The 20,631-nt window shown below is 49.7% G+C and overlaps 1 protein-coding gene across 3 annotated transcripts in view; it reads right to left on the reverse strand.

The window, feature by feature from the left end:
- LOC143820236 (mitogen-activated protein kinase kinase kinase 3-like) overlaps positions 1–20,631 on the reverse strand; it is a 70,878-nt gene that overhangs the window by 20,161 nt on the left and 30,086 nt on the right. For all 3 annotated transcript variants that reach the window (XM_077302792.1, XM_077302791.1, XM_077302793.1), the window contains exons 2-5: positions 16,029–16,105; positions 7,911–8,020; positions 3,396–3,439; positions 2,408–2,507 (exon numbers count right to left, since the gene is read on the reverse strand). In XM_077302792.1, the coding sequence (XP_077158907.1) occupies positions 2,408–2,507; positions 3,396–3,439; positions 7,911–8,020; positions 16,029–16,032 (258 nt within the window). In that variant the 5' untranslated portion in view covers positions 16,033–16,105. The remainder of the gene's footprint in view (positions 1–2,407; positions 2,508–3,395; positions 3,440–7,910; positions 8,021–16,028; positions 16,106–20,631) is intronic.

Raw genomic sequence — 20,631 nt, forward strand, 5'->3', positions numbered from 1 at the left:
CTGTCCTGACTCAAAGCTGTCTTCTCCAATCACCGGCAAAGGTAGCTCTGACTCTCCGAAACATATATCCCCAAAATTTTGCAGGGACTTTAAGGTGCTGCTAGACTCGAATCTAGCTGTTCTATGTGTTTATTTATTTATTTTGTTTGATTTCTAGACTGACCTTCCCTGCTAGCAGACTCGGGCAGTTAAATAACATCATAAAAGCCCGTTCGTACATAGTTTAAACTGTAAAAATAATAAAATGGATTATCCATACAAAGATAAGAGTAAATGCTCCGACAGTTCGCCGGTGGGGCTATAAAATTCAATCATTCCCAATTCCAAATTCTACTGCAAACCAAACACCCCACATGGATTATGGTGAGGAACTAAACCCCATGGCCTTTTTGTCCTTCGGGGACGCCCCCGTTCCCATAAAGAAGAAGAGTTGGTGCTTATGCCTCGCTTTTCTCTACCAGAAGGAGTCTCAGAGCGGCTCATGATTGCCTTTCCTTCCTCTCCCCGCAGCAGACGCTCTGTGAAGTAGGTGGGGCTGAGAGAGCTCTGACAGAACTGCTCTGTGAGAAGAGCTCTGACAGAACTGTAACGTGCCCCAGGTCACCCAGCTGGCTGCAGGTGGAGGAGCGGGGAATCAAACCCGGCTCGCCGCTCTTAACCACTACAGCTTCCATGATAATGCTGCACATGTTTCTCTCCACCCAGCCAGGTCTTACACTTTGTACTTGGATGTTTTCACTAGTCTTGTTCTGTCCTGGAATTTGGGTCTGACCTCTTGGGAGCGATCCCAGGGCCTCCTCTCCAGGCACTCCCCCTGCATCCCCCCTCAGATCCACACAACCCATCCAAATATCTTTTCCTGCTCGGGATAAAAATGCCCTGCAGGCTCCTGAGTTTAATAGTCTCCTCTTGGTCCAAGATGCTGGGCTGCAGTTGCCTTCTGCGCACCGTTTAATTTGGCTTTTGCCAGCAGCCTGAATCTGGCAGGCCAGTTTGGGGTTCCGTCTGCCAACTGGGCTGCCGTGCCCGCGGACGTTCTCTACCAGGCACCAGCCTAAATATAGACCCACGTAAACCCAAGATGGAGTTGGCCGGGCCCCGGCTCAGGAAGCAGGCCGAAATTTTCCTGCTGCCGGTAAACTGAAGTGCGAGCCAGGGGCGCTCGCTGCGAGGGAAAGGAGGACATATTTGTTTTGTTTTGTTCTGCCGACTGCTGACTCATCGCTTCGAGAGTCCCTGAACTCAGCCAAAGGTTCTGGAGCCCTGAACCCGAGAGAGAGCGAAGACAGACGCAAGATTTCAGAGAGGCCGAGACGGCTTGGAAACTTCATGTCCGCCTTTCCAAAGAAACAGGAAAGAGCAGGAGTGTGGTGGCACCTTCAAGGCTAACACAATTTGTGGCAGGGGAGGAGCGTTCAGGAGTCACTCCTCACTCCAGACCTTTGAAGAAGTGAGCAGCGACTCATGAACGCGCCTCCCCTGACTCAAATCTTGTTAGTCCTGAAGGGGCTCCTGCATTCGCTGGCAGGGGCTCCTGGGAATTGTAGTCCATGGACATCTGGAGGGCCGCAGTTTGACTACCCCTGCTCTAGTGCAGAGGTAGTCAACCTGTGGTCCTCCAGATGTCCATGGACTACAGATGCATTTGCTGGCAGGGGCTCATGGGAATTGTAATCCATGGACATCTGGAGGACCACAGGTTGACTACCCCTGCTCTAGTGAACTCAGAGAAGAGTACTTGGTTCTCCCTAAATGTTTTGTCCTTGAACCAGCTCTCTAAATTAAGATTAGGATGAGAGAAAGAAGGACTGGTATAAATTCTTTCCGGCTATGCAGCTTCGATTTGCCTCGGGGCTGTGCGCGGGAGACTGGAGGATTAACCCTTCAACCTCCATTTGATGTTATTACTCAAAACCAGGTTTCCTGCTTAATTACTAGCGCTGTAAAGAAAAGCTGATTCCTTTAAAACTGCATGCCCACACAAATGCCAATGAGGACGCAGGACACCAGGTTTCAAGCAGCAAAAGAAAGTGGAGGGTGAAAGGGTAAACTTCCCTTTTCCTTCTTGCACTGTTCCAAGGCAAACTTGTGGTTTGTGTTTTAACAACAGAACGAGGAACGTGAGCATTATAGCAGAGTGGGGATTTGTCTCCTAACACACTGTCCACTACACCACACCAGCTTATAAAGTAACTTCTTCCAAGTGAGCAAGTAAATAAATAAATAAGGGGGGGCAATGGTGGCTCAGTGGCAGAGCCTCTGCTGGACATGCAGAAGGTCCCAGGTTCAATCCCCGGCATCTCCAGCTTCAAAGACCCAATAGAAGAGGAGGACAAAATAACAAATTCTGGGAAGTCAATGCAGACAAGAATGACTTTGAGGGAGGCCGCTCCAGGCGACAACGTACCTCGTTGTTGGCGTAGTGCAAATCCATCATCTGTCCAAAAGCGTCCATGACTTTCTGCAGAACTTCTTTAAACTTGACCGGCCTCTGGAACTGGATGATCCTGGAAAAACAGTCGGGAAAAGTTCTTGTCTTAAACTCTCCGCTGAAGAAGGGACAGCCACTCGCGTGCGGGGAAGCAGAAACCAGACACGGGCCCACGCTCTGGGGTTCCCAGGCCCATTCGGTACTTAACGACCCAGCACCCCCCCTCCCTATAGCACAGGGGTCCCCAATCTTTGGTGCCTGGGGGCACATTCGGAATTCTGACACAGCACCACACAAAATGGCCGCCCCTTTGGACGGACATGCCAGTCTTGTTCTTTTGTTGTTTTCTTCCCACCGTTGGGAACAATGGCAGATGGGGGCACCTTATTTCAGGACCCATAGAATTGGACCCCCTAGTCCAATCTTTTTGAAACTTGGGAGATCGTTTGAAGAGATGCACCAAAAGCTATGCTGATATTGCGGTGCCTATACCTCAAAAAACAGCCCCCTTCAGGACCGCTGGATACCCCCAGATAGATTCCCAGAAGGAATAATAGAGCCAAAATAATTTAGGAATACCAAGAGGAGGAAGAAGACGTGTTTTTTTTTTATACCCGGCCTTTCACGATCCAAAGGAGCTCTAAAGTAGCTTGCAAACACTTTTCCCTTTCTCTCTCCCCACCACAGACACCCTTGAGGCAGGTGGGGCTGAGAGAGCTCTGAGAGAACTGCTCTGCAAGAACTAAGAGAGCTGTGACTAGCCCAAGGTCCCACAGCTGGCTGCTTGTGGAGGAGTGGAGAACTAAACCCGCCTCTCCAGATTACAGTCCGCCACACTGACTCTCAATACACCACAGCAATAAAGGAAATCTCCCCCCCCCCCGAATCCCAAATTTTTGGGGGTTCAAAATATGAGAATCTGAAACATCCTACATTTTTTAATGTGTGCACTCCAGGGTTTTACCTTTTCTCGCCGTCATGTTCAAACTTGATCCTGGCATTGCGCAACTGGGAAAAGAGAGAGAAAAGAAATTAGCTCCAGAACCGGCTACAGCGCAGGGGCTCTGAGAAGGAGCTCAGGAAGCACCGAGTTCAAATGCCCCCTCTCCTGTGAGCATGCTCAGCCCTCATAGCCTCAGCAATAGGGGGGTGCAATTCCCCTACTCCCTGCTAAAAACAAGGCCAGGCTGCCCGAAAGAGCTAGCCAAGCAGCCAATCCTGCAAGGAGAATTCAAAACTTTCAGCAACCTCAGCAAAGGAATTTCAAGGCAAGGGAGAAGCAGAGGGGGCTGGCCATGGCCTTCCTCTGCAGAGCCTTCCTTGGTGGTCGCCCATCCAAGGCTTATGGTGACCCCAGCAAGGGGCTTTCAAGGCAAGGGAAAAGCAGAGGGGGTTAGCCATGGCCTTCCTCTGCAGAGCCTTCCTTGGTGGTCGCCCATCCAAGGCTTATGGTGACCCCAGCAAGGGGCTTTCAAGGCAAGGGAAAAGCAGAGGGGGTTGGCCATGGCCTTCCTCTGCAGAGCCTTCCTTGGTGGTCGCCCATCCAAGGCTTATGGTGACCCCAGCAAGGGGCTTTCAAGGCAAGGGAAAAGCAGAAGGGGTTGGTCATGGCCTTCTTCTACAGAGCCTTCCTTGGTGGTCACCCATCCAAGTACCGACTGTTCTTAGCTTCCAAGATCAGACTATATTATGCTGCCTTCCTTCGCCCAACGTGGCTGCCCTCCTGATATTATGTATGGGATTGTTCTTTTTATCCTGCCCTTTCTCTGGGGAGCTGAGGATATACCATGCGCCTCTCCCTTACTTTGATCCTAACAACAACCCTGCAAGGGAAGCCCCGAAGAGAGGGAGTGAGAGAGGCAGCAACTAGCCCGAGATTATCCAGTGGGCTTCAAAGTCCGGACGAGAACCAAGCCCAGCATGGATCCTGCAATACCAGAACGGCCCGCAAAAGAACTGGGCTGTGGTACCTGCATACGGCTCTTACAGACAAGTTGGTTTTATGTACCCTGCTGTTCACTACCCGGAGAAGTCTCAAAACGCTCTACAATTCCCTTCCTCTCCCCACCACAGAAACCCTGAGAGGTAGGTGGGGCAGAGAGAGCTCTGAGAGAACTGTGACAGGCTCAAGGTCGCCCAGCTGGCTGCATATGGAGGAGCGAGGACTCAAACCCGGTCCTCTGGATGAGAGGCTGCCCGCTCTTGGCCACTATTAATAGATGTGCCGTTTTAAAAAAGAAACACACACACACAAAATAAATTACAATCTCATCTTTCCCCCTCCCTTCCTTTCGGAATGGAAAACGCACACACAAACACGCACATACACACATACACACACACACACACACACACCCTTGCTATCCTGAAGCGAGCACGGCTTGGAAAGATTAGCCCCACGGCCTGCATCAGAAACGGAGAATTCCTAGAGGAGCTGGAGTGTCGTCCCTTCCTGAAAACACTCCTTATCTTTCGCTGGAGCATTACACCACAGAGTGATCTGCAGTTTCCATCCTCCCAACCGAAATAGCCAAAGAGGGATTGTTTAACGGAGAAACTACGTGAGCGATTCCCGCAGCTCCCTTGTTCGGCTTCAAAAACGTCCGTGAAACGCACATTACAGGCGTTGCGGGGTGGCAGAACTCGCTGCCTCTCACCTCTGTGTGCCCACCGCCCCACACGGGCTCTAAAGCCCCCAGTTCTTTCCCTCCACGTTGAGCTGTGTTGGTGGCTCGCCAGGCAAATAGGTGTGAGATGGTGACAGTAATCCAGGGGTAGTCAAACTGCGGCCCTCCAGATGTCCATGGACTACAATTCCCAGGAGCCCCCTGCCAGCAAATGCTGGCAGGGGCTCCTGGGAATTGTAGTCCATGGACATCTGGAGGGCCGCAGTTTGACTACCCCTGCAGTAATCAAAGTAGCGGCTACAGACACTTCTCTATGGGCCTGACTCTGTTCTGCATTCCCCCTGCCACGGCCAGATCAGCCGCAAGGCTAGTCACAGTCCTGTTACAGCTGTTCTGACGAAGCAGTCCTAGCAGGGGTTCATGGGCATTGTAGTCCATGAGTATCAGGAGAGCCACAGATCACCCCTGGCCTAGGGCACTGCCCTCACCCTGGAGCAGCCTTGGATGGGTCACCAGGCCAAGTAAACTTGCACTGAAAATCCTGAGGGCTGCCGGCACACGCCACGTTCCCTGTCCCCTTGACCCATCCCGCTTTCCTGGCCGGTCTGTCGCAGCACAGAATTATTTGCTTGTGCAAAAAGAACTCTGTCTTGAATAGTTTGCAAAAAGCGAGTGGATATTATATTCTGAAGACGAAGGTGATTTGCTAGCTGCAGAAATCCGAAAAGTATAGTGAGGAGCATGAGGATTTTGAGAGAGGGAGACAGAGAGAGGGAGAGAAAGGGGGGAGGGAGAATGCCCACCTGCCCCCCACCCACCCCCGAGACACAATGCCAGGGTTTTTCGCTGATCAGAACAACTCTGTTTAGGAACAACTTGTTGCTGGAAATCGAAGAGGGGAAAAAAGGAATGACTGCATCCTTCTGCTCTGGCCCGAACAATAACAACAACAGAGGCTTCCACGGGCCGGGGGCCAAAGGAAACAGACCTCTTGGCAGGCGAGCAGAGAGGCGGGCGGGCCAGATGCTCCCCAACGCCTGGGCCGGCCTCCCCTGCCCCTCCTCTCCGGCGTCCAGATAAAAACAGGGCTTGGAAAATGGGGCCCACAGATCGTCTTTTTGCAGGGAAGGAGGGGAGAGCAAACGGAAAACGGGGCAGAGTCTTGTTCAAAGGAACGGTTTTCATTCCCCTTTGCCCAATTTCTCCCCGTAATCCAAGAAACCCTCTCTGCTCCCCCCTTTTAAAAGGGATTTTGGGTCTAATCGATTCCATTTTGATCACAGAGGACTTTGAAAGGGAGGGGCAGAGAGGGAGGTGCTGCAGTAGTTTAGAATTCCACTTTGTAGATGCCCAGAGGAAAACAGCTTCCCTGCTAGAGCGCCACCTTGTGGTGAGTAATATAAAACAAGTGCAGGGGCTGCGATTGCAAAAGGACACAAAAGAGAAATGAAGGAGAAACAAAGGAGAATTCCACCTTTTTAAAAGACGGGGAAGAAAGAGAACAAGAGGAAGCAATGGCTCAATCTTACAAGGGGAATTTTGGGGGAAAGAAAGATAATCACGCAAGCGGAGGGCAGGCATTCCCCCCCACCGATCCGCCAGCTTCCTGGAGATGATTTGGTTACATGTGTGCATGGAAAAGCCCCTTCATGTGGCATGATCCACACTCAAGAGCTATGCAGCTGAGGTGTCTAAGGTGCGACTGGACTCCAATCTAGCTAGAGAGCAGGGACTGTGGTTCAGTGACAGAGCCTCTGCTTGGCATGCAGAAGGTCCCAGGTTCAATCCCCAGCACCTCCAGTTCAAGGTCCAGGCAGTAACTGATGGGAATGTCCCTCTGCCTAAGACCCGGGTGAGCCGTTGTCAGCCTTGGGAGACATCGCTGACCTTGATGGAGTAAGGGTCTAATTCAGCAGGAGGCAGCTTCGTGCAGAGCAAGGGGGCTACTCTGAACATGCAGGATCCCTTCCTTGGCCAGCAATCTGTAGGCCAATAATCTTCTTGGCAGTGGCGACATCATGGGAGGATAAACAGCGTCTGTTGTGAGCGTAGGAAGGCCTTGCCAAAGAACAGCAGAGGTTGGTGCACGGCCGGCCTCCTTGCTGGTACACAAGGCAATTAGAAATGTCCTCAGAGACGCCGGCCAGGCCAGAACGTCTTGTTAAACGGTGAAGAAATTCCATCCCTGGGCAAGAACAGAGACTTCCAGGAGGGCTGAAAACCAAAGCTCTCCCGAAAAAGCACTGAACCCGGGGCCTTCTGCGTGCTCACAGAGTTAAGGGCTGCAGGGGGCGGTGGCAGGGCAACCAGGTGGCAACACAGGTGATAGGGCTGCCCAACCCCACCCTAGAGGAATCACTAACATCACCACTAATGTAATGTCTGGTAACTCTAGGATTCCCCCAGAACTCTATTGTTAGAACTTCCTGTAAGCACCCAAGGCCTTATTTTGCATTTAATGGATGTATACATGCAAATATACCCTCTCGAGGGGGGAAGGGTAGGAATCCCCGAACCCCAAAATCTGCAGGATCCGGAGCTGGCCACCCTAAGGGAAAGTGGCTGTCAACCAGCAGGAGGGTTGTGGTGGGGCAGTGTCCTGAGAGAAAAATTAAAAACTACTTTTAAAGATGTATTTTAAAAATACCATAGAGTTCCTGGCGACGGCTAGAGCCACCAATTGTCACTTCCGGGTAGCTCTAGGAATCCCCTAAAACTCTATTGTCAGAACTTCCTGTAAGCCTCCCTGAGGCCTAAGTGATAGTCTGCAACCCAGAACAACTTCCAAAAGGTTTTAAGTTCTGCACCTTGTGCCTGAGCCCCACAGAGGGAAACACCTGGAAGAGACTCACCTGCTTGCTGGAGTGGATGTGGCTCTTGTTTCTGTGGCTGTCCAAGAAGCCTCCACATTTGCCCAGGGCAGCCAAGTCCTTCATAATAGAGTTGAGTGCTTCTTCTTCGTCTGGAAAAGGGAGAAATTAGGTCCGCAGATGTGAGGCTTGCAATTAAAAAATGGCTGCATTCAACAGTGGCTGTTAAGCCAGGATTTCCAACCTTTTCAAAGCTGTTTTTGTTGTTGTTGTTACCTGCTTTTAGCTACCCAAAGGAGCCTCAAAGTGGCTTACTATTGCCTACTCCTCCTCTGCTTGTGAGGTAGGTGAGGCTGGACTAGGATCTGGGAGACTCCAGGTTCGAATCCCCACACTGCCATGGAAGCCTGATGGGTGACCTTGGGCCAGTCACGTTATCAGCCTGACCTACCCTGCAGGGTTGTTGTGAGGATAAAATGGAACCACCTTGGGTCCCCGTTGGACAGAAAGGTGGGGTCTAAATGAAGTAAGGAAATAAATACTTCTTATCCTCTAAAACTCTAGGCTAGGCCAGTCCCTCCTGAATGTCAGAGAGGTACCTCTCTTAAGGGCTAGAAACCTCAATTCTCAAATTGTCAAATCTCGGACTAGCTGTCAAATCCAAAGATTGCAATAATTCCAAACTGCACACCGGTCCATACCCCTCTCAACGGACCATTTTGCTGTTACAAGCAACATAAATGTGTGAATGAGGCTGAATCTTAAAGGATGGAGACAAACTAGATGCTAAAAAAAAAAAACATTAAAAATTCTTCGCTCGCAGTGTGAACTTGGCTTCTCTAAGCCATGGCGTGTGTCTGAGAATCTACAAAATTCAATGTTATCTGAGCCACCATTTTTCCCTTCTCCAGAATTCATGATGGATTCCCTGCTTTTAAAAAACAATCAATACAAAACGCTACTCTGTGTTTATTCACTGAATTTCATTGGGAATAAAAACAGGGGGGAGTCTTCAGGGATTTGAGGGGCACGGAATGAGTGACAACACAAGCGTTAGCCAATAAGGGCTGTCCACAACCAGATTTCACAAGAAACTTGTAGGGTGGGGGTCCCCAACATGGTAGAATCTCCCCCCAATAACCCCACAAATATGAGTTTGACGAGAAAAGATGTCTTAAATCGTTCATGAATGCATGAATCCATGTTCTTCTCCATCTTTTCATCCTGCAATATGACCATAAGCCAGATAACAACAGACAATGATGGGGAGGGAGTCAAATGAAGAAAATTTAGTTTTTATACACCCACCCTTTTACTACCCAAATGAGTCTCAAAGCTGTTTACAATCGCCTTCCCTTTCCTCTCACCACAACAGACACCCTGTGAGGGAAGTGGGGTTGAGAGAGAGGTCTGACAGGACTGCTCTGTGAGAACAGCCCTATTAGGAGTGTGACTAGCCCAATATCACCCAAGTGGCTGCAGGTGGGAAAGCAGGGACTCAAACCCGGCTCACCAGATTAGAAGCCGCTGCTCTCAACCATTACAACACTGCGCAAAATATTTATTTACTTCCTGGATGTCTGAGAGGCCTCCAGCTATATCTCTTAAGGACTAGAAACCTTAATTCTCAAATCTTGGATGAGCTGCTAAATCCAACGCTTGAGATAAGTGTACGAAAGATCGCTAGCCCCCAGGGTGGGGCAAAAAGGGAACGGTACGGAGCTCTGAAAGGTGGAAATGTTTCGGGAAGCTCCTTGCTATGCACCCAGAGGAACTAAACAGCTGGCAGGAGGCCTTTCCCAAGCAGCTTCAGAATGTCTTCGAACTACAGAGAACCCTTCAAAACATTTATTACAGACCAGCACAAGTCTTACGAGCAAGAGAAAACTTACAATTAACCCCACGCCTGATCATTCAATGGCAGGGACATCTCGGAGAAGACGGCCGAATAAATAAACGTGTTATTAAAATTCTACCATCTACAAGCCTTAACCAACCAGTTTGGGCAGGACCAGCCGGGGGTGGGTTGGGGGGGATGGACAAGGCAATCCCAAATCTCCGGGAGAGCTTCTCCAAACGCCGTCGTCCGCCCGGCCCTGCTCACAAACAGGTCTTGCGTAGGAGATGATGCTTCCCGCCCCGTGTTCATTTACCAGGACCCCTGAGACCTTCCCCAAGAAAGGCTTCCCGGGAAGGGTGGGGTCTCCCCTCCAAGCAGCCAGCGCAATCCAGGTCCCAACAGACGAGCAGAGCAGACCGTCGGCCGGCAACCAAGCGGGAAGGTCGCCCCGGCCAAGCATCGCCTCCGCAGGTCACCCTTTGCCGGCCGCTTCCCAAGGGCAGGACAGCCCTTGAGCTTAACTGGGACAGTTCGCAGCAGGGTCTGGCCCGGAAGGCCACAGGTGGCTGGCACCAATTCAAGTCCAGCCGCGAAAGTGCTCGGAAGGCGTCAAGGGCTGCTCAGCACGGATCCCACAAACGGCGTCAGCTGTCGGCTCGCTCGGCGTCTTGTCTTCTAACGTGGACAGCCGGCTCAGAGCTGGACAAAGCCCGTGTGAGGTCTATTCTGACTGCACCTGGGCTGTTTCGGAGGCCTGATCCACACAATCTGCCCCCTTGGTCCAGAGCACAAGCAGAGGTGATGGGAGAAACACAGGAAGGAGAAGAGCTGGTTTTTAAAACTCTGCTTTTCACTACCCAAAAGAGTCCCAAAGCAGCTTACAAGCATCTTCCCTTTCCACAACAGATAGCCTGTGAGGGAGGTGGGGGTTGAGAGAGCTCTGAGAGAACTGTGTTAGCCCAAGGTCACCCAGCTGGCAGCATGTGGAGTAGGGAAGAAGAAGAGCTTTTTTTGTATACCCCGCTTTTCACTACCCAAAGGAGTTCCAAAGTGGCTTACAAACACCTTTCCCTCCCCACAGCAGACACCCTGTGATGTAGGTGGGGGGGGAGAGCTCTAAGAAAACTGCTCTGCAGGAACAGCTCTAAGAGAACTGTGACTAACCCAAGGTCACCCTACTGGCCGCATGTGGGAGTGGGGAATCAAAACCAGCTCTCCAGATTAGAGTCTGCCGCTCTTGACTGCTCCACCACGCTGGTTCCTCTCCTTGCCACTGAGGGGTTAAGAACTGAGGCAGCCCACATGTCTGGCTCCCAGCATGTGCCAAATTTGCTCTTCTTTGCTCTGCCATCCCTGCAATGGCCCACAAAAAAATCTTTCTTTCTATCCTGCAGTTTCCAAACATTCTCAGGAGAGCGCAGTGTGAGATTATGAACGAAAACTCTTTCTCCTCTCCCCACCCCGGTCTGGATCGCCTCCTCTCCTTCCGGACTCGCTTTCGGATTTGACTGCGGTCCAACTCCTCCTTTTAAGCCGTTCCCGAGGACACTTTTCTTCCCCCCTCTCCGTCCGCCTCAGGTTAATCCTCTCCCTTCGTTTGAACGGCTGCTTTTTTATCCTTGGCCCACAGAAAGGAAATGCACGGGCTTGGGAAACCTGAGTTTAATACAGGGCTACTCGCTGACTGCAAATGCAAACCATCTGTATTTTTCCAAGTAAAACCCTGTGTTGTTGGTCCTGTCCACCCCGCCCCCCACTAGATCCCCCAGCCGTGCTTGCAAGACTTATTTAATGCAAACTTGTTTCAGTTATGTAAGCAATTTCCCCAATACGGCGTTTCTCTCCTTTAGACCAGGGGTAGTCAAACTGCGGCCCTCCAGATGTCCATGGACTACAATTCCCAGAAGCCCCTGCCAGCGAATGCTGGCAGGGGCTTCTGGGAATTGTAGTCCATGGACACCTGGAGGGCCGCAGTTTGACTACCCCTGCTTTAGACTCAGGGATCAATGGCTGAAAGAAGCTGCAAATGAGAAGTCCCCAGTTGACTCTTTCGCATACTGTGGCTCTGGATGTGCTATTTTCCTTCGATGCACGGCGCTCGGAATTTGGTACGAGCAAAGCGTGGATCGGGACAGGAAACAGCAAGCCGTGGGACACGTTTTAATGGGTTTTTACGGGATTTTATGGTGGTCATGAATTTTGCAAACCGCTGTGAGACATTTGAGAGCGGCGGTATATAAATATATGAATGAATGAATGAATGAATGAATGAATGAATGAATGAATGAATGAATGAATGAATGAATGATGTCTGGAGCTTGTACCTTTCACTTCCGCATAACCCTGCCACACTCAACTCGGTCCACTGAACCAGAAATGGGGCCACAATCCCGCCACTCACTAACCCAGCTGGCTGCGTGTTGGGTACAGGCCTCATTCTGCCAAGATCTTCTCCTGGCCCGATCCTGCCTGGAACTACTTACACTGCACATGCGCAAATTGGGGGCGGGGGGGGGGGGCTACCACTGCAGGAATTTGAATTTTGAGTTGGACATGACATTTTGCAGAAGGGAGAAAACGGCTACAAGAAAAGTTATTGACTGCCAACTTGCTACTCCCAGCCTGATCCTGCACAGAACTGATCCTGCCTGATCCTGCACAGAAGGGGAGAGGAATTTGCATTTCTCCTTGGACGCCACGTTTGGAAGCAAGGCGGAGATAACAACTACGCAAAACGGGGTCACGCCGGACCACCCAAACAGCTCAGCTGTCAAACGAGGGGGAATTCGGGAGAGGCGAGGGAATAATTTAGCAACATTCAGATGGTCTAGACAGCCCTGTTATTGTTGGCTTTGCTAATAGGCTATTAGCTTGAAGAAATCTGCTGTTCGTTCCAAGGATCTGTTTCTATCAACAATTGGGGGAGGGGGGGGAGGGAAAAGGAGAAAGCTACGTTTAGAGAGTGCGTTTTCACACGTGCATATGTACCTAGGAATGCGTCTGTGTGCAATTGCATACAGGGTTTATCGTAGATTCACATGGGTAGCTGTGTTGGTCTGAACTAGCACAATAAAGTCAGAGTCCTGGAGCACCTTTAAGACCAACAAAGATTTATTCAAGGTGTGATCTTTCGAATGCAGGCAGTCTTCGTCAGACTATGAACTTGCAGCTTGTTGCAAGGAAGACAAGTTCATAGTCTGAGGAAGAGGGCTTGCACTCGAAAGCTCACACCTTGAATAAATCTTTGTTGGTCTTAAAGGTTCTCCAGGACTCTCATTTTGTTATGATTTATCGTATATGCTTGAATTCTTTCTCAGATTCCAAGAAAGATGTTTCTTCTTTCTGATGTTGACCTATTTGTGTCGCTCTTTCCATTAGCAGCCAAAAATATCAAAAGAGGGCAATTTGACTAGTACCTTCTGGTGAGACTGTTCTAATGTTTCCTAGATTGTTTTAACGTTGTTGGTTGTTTTAACATTGATGTGATGACTTTTTTTTCTGATTGGAGAGCCAGCTTGCAGCAAAATAATGCTGTTCTATCTAAGTGAACAAGAGCCTCTTGTGGCGCAGAGTGGTAAGGCAGCAGACATGCAGTCTGAAAGCTCTGCCCATGAGCCTGGGAGTTCGATCCCAGCAGCCGGCTCAAGGTTGACTCAGCCTTGCATCCTTCCGAGGTCGGTAAAATGAGGCCCCAGCTGCTTGCTGGGGGGTAAAGCAGTAATGACTGGGGAAGGCACTGGCAAACCACCCCGTATTGAGTCTGCCATGAAAACGCTGGAGGGCGTCACCCCAAGGGTCAGACATGACCCGGTGCTTGCACAAGGGATACCTTTACCTTTATCTAAGTGAACAAGTGTGCCGAGAAAGCATTCTGGCGCATCGCAGACTCACGGAGGTCTTGATGCCATGTCCCGGCTGAGCTTTATAACCTTGACAGAGCCAGGCCGTGGTAAAGGATAAAGGCTTTTCGCTTCTTTGATTGGCGTAGGATCTCGTACGCAGAGACGGCGGCTATTAACTCGAATAACCGGCTCTGAGGTTGCTATTTATACTTGAAAGTGCCACCTGCACGGCGATCCAAAAAACCCACCCACGCATGGCTAAAAATAGATTCAAGTGGGCTGCCGGGCCAGTCTGTAGCGGCAGGACCAAGTCTGAATCCAGTGGCCTCTTGAAGATCAACCAAAATTTATTCAAGATATTATTATTTGTTGCTTTTGTTTACTGGCTTCCTGTATTTTGACCGCTCAGGGAGGGGAGCATCCTAATCAAACACTACAGATACAAAAATAAACCAGTAATAAAAATTATTCCCATTGAAATAACAGTTTCCCATATAGAGTTTTAAAACACTTAAACGATGGCAGATGTCTGGTCAATTGATTTAGAGATTTTCCTCTGATGGGGAGTTCTGGTCAAGGCCCAGTAGAGATTAATGGTTCACTGGCCCCAATCAAAGGCTTGGCAGAAGAGCTCCATTTAACAGGCCCCAGGGAACTGTGCCAGCTCCGACAGGGCCCAGTTCTCCTCTGGGAGCTCATTCCACCAAGTAGGGGCCACGATTAAAAGCGTCCTGGCCCCTGGTTGAGGCTTTCCTATGCAAGATCTGAAGAAGTATCCCTGGACACGAAAGCTTACATCTTGAATAAAACTTTGAGGGTCTTCAAGGTGCCCCTGGACTCAGACTTTGCTCCGGGGCTAAAAATAACACAAATTCCTTGCAATGCTGATGGGGTCAGGGTCTTTATTGTCCAGACTGGCTTAAAAACTTGGAGGATTGCAAAAATGGAACATTGAGAGTGAAACTGGTATACTGTCAGTTTATGCCTAGAATTCCGCTCCCTTTCAGCCTACAGGACAACTAGACAGAAATGCGAATGATATTCCTGTAATTAGGAATGTTGAGAGGAATTTGGAGCAATGGAGGCTACAGTTTGCTGGAGTAAAGAATCCTCTTCCTGTTCATTTTTGAGAGTTGGAAGCGGTGAAGAGGCCACCTGTTCCAGGCCTGAATGTAAGAGGTTGTTTATTTTGGAATATGCAAGACCTGCAGTGGGCATAAATCAACAGCACGAGAAGCTGTGAATTCCCTGCATTGTGCAGGGGACTGGATTAGATGACCCTTGGGAGTCCCCTCCCGCTTCATAGAATCATAGATTTGGAAGGGACCTCCAGGGTCATCTAGTCCTTGCACAATGCAAGAAATTCACTACTAACTGCCCACCCACAATGACCCCAATTCCATGCCCAGATGATACCTCCCCCCACACCCCCCAAAAAAACCACAAGAATCCCTGGCCACTGTAGCCAGCAGGAAATTCGCCTCCTTTCCCCAAAGTGGCGACTGGCATTTCCCTGGGCATGCAGGAAAGGGCCACGAGAGCCAAGCACCAACACAGCCCCTCCTGCCCACCCACTCACAAACTGCCCACGTTCACAGAATCAGCATTTCGGTGAGATAATTATCTTGTTCTTGTTATGTGCGAAGTCGTGTCCGACCCATCGCGACCCCATGGACAATGATCCTCCAGGCCTTCCTGTCCTCTACCATTCCCCCGAGTCCATTTAAGTTTGCATCTACTGCTTCAGTGACTCCATCCATCCACCTCATGATGGTTATCTAGCCTCTGCTTAAAAACTTCCAAGCAAGGATTGTCTCTTGTCTTCTAAGTCTCCATCTTGTAAACTGACTACAGCGATATCCTTGTCCCCTCCCACAAGGAAGGTGGGCTCTGCACGCGACGTAACTATTTCGTGGCCCTATAAAAAATGGTACTGTAGATTTCTCAATGTTCACCAGAAGCGGTATGCTCCTCCTAGCAGGGCTACCAATGAATGCTTTCCCAACATTAGACCTGCTGCAAGTTTCACAGAATATGCTCTGGGTCCCTGCAGTGTTCTCTGGACCAGGGGTAGTCAACCTGTGGTCCTCCAGATGTTCATGGACTACAATTCCCATGAGCCCCTGCCAGCATTCGCTGGCAGGGGCTCATGGGAATTGTAGTCCATGAACATCTGGAGGACCACAGGTTGACTACCCCTCCCATAGGCCATATTCATCCACCAGGAATTCTCATAAATTGTATACGCTGATATTCAGATCCCTGATGTCTTTAATGGTATATGTGCACACTATGTAATAAACATGTTATCTGGGGTTTCTTTTTTCTTTTCTTTTTTGCTGTAGCTCCACCCTTTTGACAGTGGCTTGAGGCCTTATTGCTTCCATCCACCAAGAGAAACTCAAGCAAGGCTCATGTTCCTCCAACATAAAAGCAGGCTCAGGAAATGTAACAAAGGACCAGTGGAGGAGGCCTTACCCATGGCTGTATCTTCATCAGGTCCAAATGTTGCTGACTGAGACCGGTTGCACCGTCTTGGCTTTCAAGGGTTGCTCCTGTAACAGGAAGAATGAAAATAAAGGGACATTGAGTCACTTCCCAGAATTTGTTTCCTGGTGACTGTTTCCCTGGGTTTTTCTGACAGCGCTTTTGTGCCGATTTTTCCTTGAGAAGAATTCTCAGTTGAAGATAATTCAAAAGCAGATTCCCTCGGGTCTTCCCCCCGACTTTTGCTGCCCCCCACCCACATTGAGGACATTCCACCCTCTCTGCACCTTCTGCCATCCTCCCCCCCCCTCAACTGTGTACAAGGTCCACATTCCCCTCATTTTTAAATTTAATTTTTTTTTACAAGCGGAATGCGTCCAGCAATATGAGACAATCAATACTCTTGGATCGCTGAGTTTTTTTAAAAAAATAAATGATTGGGGGGGGCGTTAAAAGGAGTTGCACACGGTTTAGTTTCCTGTTGGTATTGACTTGAAAGGGAGATCGGAGAGGAAGCAAACAGCAATGTTCCCAGTGCAAAAGGCGGGGGGGGGGACATTGTCAGCATGGGATGAAATTAAAAATAGATGTAAACAGAGAGAAACACCAGGATGGGAAGCCTGAAGCATTACTATGCAGCTGCACTAGGATATTGGCGAAAATACCAATTCCTCCATTTTTAAAAAAATCTAGTGGCCAAAGGCCAAAATAACTCTCCCGAGCTTCCACCAGAGGACTCCTCCCCCGTACAAACTGCAGCGTGGGGGAGTTGCAGATGACTTTGCATAAGTGTGCACACACACTTGCTGCCAACTACCACAGCTTTGGTTCTCAGTGGGTTCTACCATGCATTCCGTACACTCAAAATGTGTTCCCATATTACAAATCCATGTGACACTTTCACGTTTTCCACTGTGCCTGATAAACTCGGGCGAGAATCCCCTACTGCAGGGGTGGACAAACTGTAGCTCTCCAGATGTCCATGGACTACAATTCCCACGAGCCCCTGCTGGCAACGTGGACCACAGGACTTCACAGCTGCTAGTCAGTTTCAAAAATTCTCTTGTCATTTTCAAGAATGGGATTTCCCCTCGTGCCTGTGTTCCTTTCTGTTCCTTTTCATTCAACACACAAGCAGGAACGTGCATGTCCAAACCGGGACCACTTGCTGGGCTGTACTGGGCAACCGTGATAGGACAATTGCAGCATTTTTTTTGAAATCTTCGGATGCCACCCCCTACACACGTCACCAGGGAAGTTCCACCCCAATTTAGAAAAGTGGTTTTTGACTGTAACTGCAGTATAAATACACCAGGTTTTTAAAAGAATGGTGCGTAAGGCAGGCACAGAATCCGAAATCAAGATTAAAGGCTTCCTGCTGCAAAAGTCTGCAGTACGCTGTACGTGTGTATTGGGCCATAGTTTCATAACAATATAGAAACAGAGGAAGAGCCCTTCTGAATCAGACCAGCAATCTGCCTCCACACATTCCTCCAGAGCAGGGGTAGTCAACCTGTGGTCCTCCAGATGTTCATGGACTACAATTCCCAGGAGCCCCTGCCAGCGAACGCTGGCAGGGGCTCCCGGGAATTGTAGTCCATGAACATCTGGAGGATGTTCCCAGATGTTGCTCCCAGGAATTGTAGTCCATGAACATCTGGAGGATGTCCCCAGATGTTGCCTCCTGGCTCTGGGGTCCAGAGGTTTAGTGCTTCTGAATGTGGAAGTTCCCATTGGCTAGCAGCCATTGAAAGAACAAAATCTGAGTCCAGGGGCACCTTTAAGACTAACAAAGACCTTCAAGGCGTGAGCTTTCATGTGCATGCGTACTTCCTCAGGCCGTGTGCATGCACACTTCAAGGTGCCACTGGAGTCACCATTTTGTTGCGCTACAGCCCAACATGACTATCCACTTGAATAAGGCTTATCTCCCCTGAATCAATCAGATCCCTTTTAAACCTCTTCATTCCTGTGGCCATTGTAACCTCCTCTGGCACAGAATTGCACCTTTTAATCACTCTTTGTGTCAAGCAGTATTTCCTTTTGTTTGTCCTGAATCTACTGCCCATCAGCTTCCCTGGGTGCCCTCCCTCGAGTGCTGGTAGTTTGGGGGAGAGAGAATGAGTTCTCCTTGTCAACTATCTCCCAGCCAAACACAATTTTATAAGCCTCTCTCATGTCCCTCCTTAGCCATCTCTTTTCTAAACTGAACTCCCAGTCTTTTCAGCCTCTCCTCCTTGGGAAGGCGCTCCAACCCCCAAATTCACCCTCCTCTGTGCTTTTTCCAGTTCTGCAGTGTCCCCTTGGAAAATCAGGGACCAGAACTGTACACTGCATTCCAAACGAGGCTGCAGCATCCAGGGGCATGACAATATTGCTGCTTTTATTCTTAATCCCTTTCCTTACAATCCCTAACACAGAGTTTTGCCTTTCTGTAAACCTCCAAGGACTCGTTGGACGCTGGCAATGCTGGAGGCAGGAGGATATTTATTCAAACCTATTTTGAGAGACTGGGGCAGGAAGAGAAGAGAAGATGCAGCATGCCAGCCTTCTGAAATGGACATTGGAAGCTAAACATGCTGTTCTTTTCGTCTGTTGTGACTTCCTATTTGGAGGGGGGGGGGAGAGAATCCCACACAACGCGGACTGGGAACTGAAACTTAACTGTGTCACTGCAGGCACTTGAATTTTGAGGAAGATACAAAATCAGGGTTATAGGAAGGGGACAAAATACGTGCAATTTGGGGAGGGTGACCCGGGACTCACCCCTGGCTTCCATAATGTCACATCCAAAATTCCTAATTCTGACAAGGGGAAAAGAATTAGAAAGGTATAGAGCAGGGGTAGTCAAACTGCGGCCCCCCAGATGTCCATGGACTACAATTCCCAGGAGCCCCTGCCAGCGAATGCTGGCAGGGGCTCCTGGGAATTGTAGTCCATGGACATCTGGAGGGCCGCAGTTTGACTACCCCTGGTATAGAGGGAAGATACCAGCCAGCCCCTAGGAACGAAAGCTTGTGCCCATGTTCTGCAAACTCTGTTGATTCAAACCAGCATATTATTTTGGATGGTCAGCTACACACGACCCCCTCACCAGGCACTTTTTCCTTCCCTATTTTTGTTTAGGAAATTGGCAGATGAAGAGTTCTGGCTCGCAGGGCCTGTGGAGCTGTTTCAGTTCTGGCAGGGCCTGCATGTACTCTGGGAGCTCATTACACCCGGTGGGGCCACAACTGAAAATGTCCTGGCCCTGGTTGGTGCTTCGCTTCTTCACATATTTATACTCTGCTGACCGGGGAAACAGCCTCAAATTGCCCTTGGCTTCAAGTGCAAAAGATGCGAGGGAGCCCCGTTCCTTGACCAAATCCCCACTCCGGAGGGACGGACCAGATCCAATGGGATGGAATTAATTCAAAAGAAATTCCGTCTAAACCTCTGAAAGAAGTTCCTGACAGTCAGAGCGGTTTCTCAGTGGAACGGGCTTCCTCGGGAGGTGGTGGGTTCTCCATCTTTGGGGATTTTTAAAGAGAGGCTGGAGAGCCATCTGACGGAGAGGCTGATTCTGCGAAGGCTCAAGGGGGTGGCAGGTGACAGTGGGTGAGCGAGAAGGTTGTGAGTGTCCCGCATTTTGTAGGGGGTTGGACTAGATGACCCAGGAGGTCCCTTCCAACTCTAGGATTCTATGATTCTAAGAAATCGGTGGAGTCCGGTTGCCGCAGTCACCCTAATCCAGCCCTGCTCAAAACAGGGTTTTCCTCGGGGTTCCCAACAGTGCTGGTGAAACATGCAGAGCCTGGAGAATTCAATGAGCAATTTTGTCGTGCGTGTGCGTGTGTTTTTTTAAGCGCAATGAGAGTTAAAACAAAAACAAAACAAAAAAAAGCCCCTCTGCTTTTAAAAGATTCCATTGCAGTAACTTTCAGCAAATTTCCGGGAGGCCTGCCAGGCCAAGCACAGGAGGCTGTGAGTGTGCATGTGTGTTTTATATACTACAGAACAGTTCAAAAATATTATTGTCGGTGTTATTTTCTAGAGCTCCAGGGGCCCATGGTGGGGAAACACTCCCTCCCCCGCCCCCCCCATAACAACCAAATAACGGGAAACGGTTCCAAATCCGAAACTTGGGAAGACGTTTACGGATTTATATCCCGAAGGAGAGAATGAAACAGCTTGTTTGAAAGGCAATCCGGCTCAGCGCAGAGAGGATTACAAACATTTCGAAATAGGTTCAGGTGGGTCGCCAAGTCGCTCTGAGGCAGCAGAACAAAGTTTGACAAGCAGGAACCCCTGTGCTGTTTTCAGTGCCGGGAACAAGCAGGGGAGGGCATTGGGGGAAGCGAATTTAAGGACATAAGAGAAGCCATGCTGGATCAGGCCAACGGGTCCTCCAGTCCAACACTCTGTGCCACAAAGTAGCCAAAACCCAGGAGCCATCAGGAGGTCCACCAGTGGGACCAGAACTCCAGAAGCTCTCCCACTGTTGTTGGAAACACTATAGTAATTTTTAAAAGCTTTACTTCCTGTGCCCAAAGGCACAGCAGCAGGAAGTGCATAGCATCGCCGGCTGGAGCTCCAGAGTGACATCACTCTGTTC

Source organism: Paroedura picta, chromosome 11 (assembly GCF_049243985.1).
Source record: "Paroedura picta isolate Pp20150507F chromosome 11, Ppicta_v3.0, whole genome shotgun sequence".
NCBI lineage: Eukaryota > Metazoa > Chordata > Lepidosauria > Squamata > Gekkonidae > Paroedura > Paroedura picta.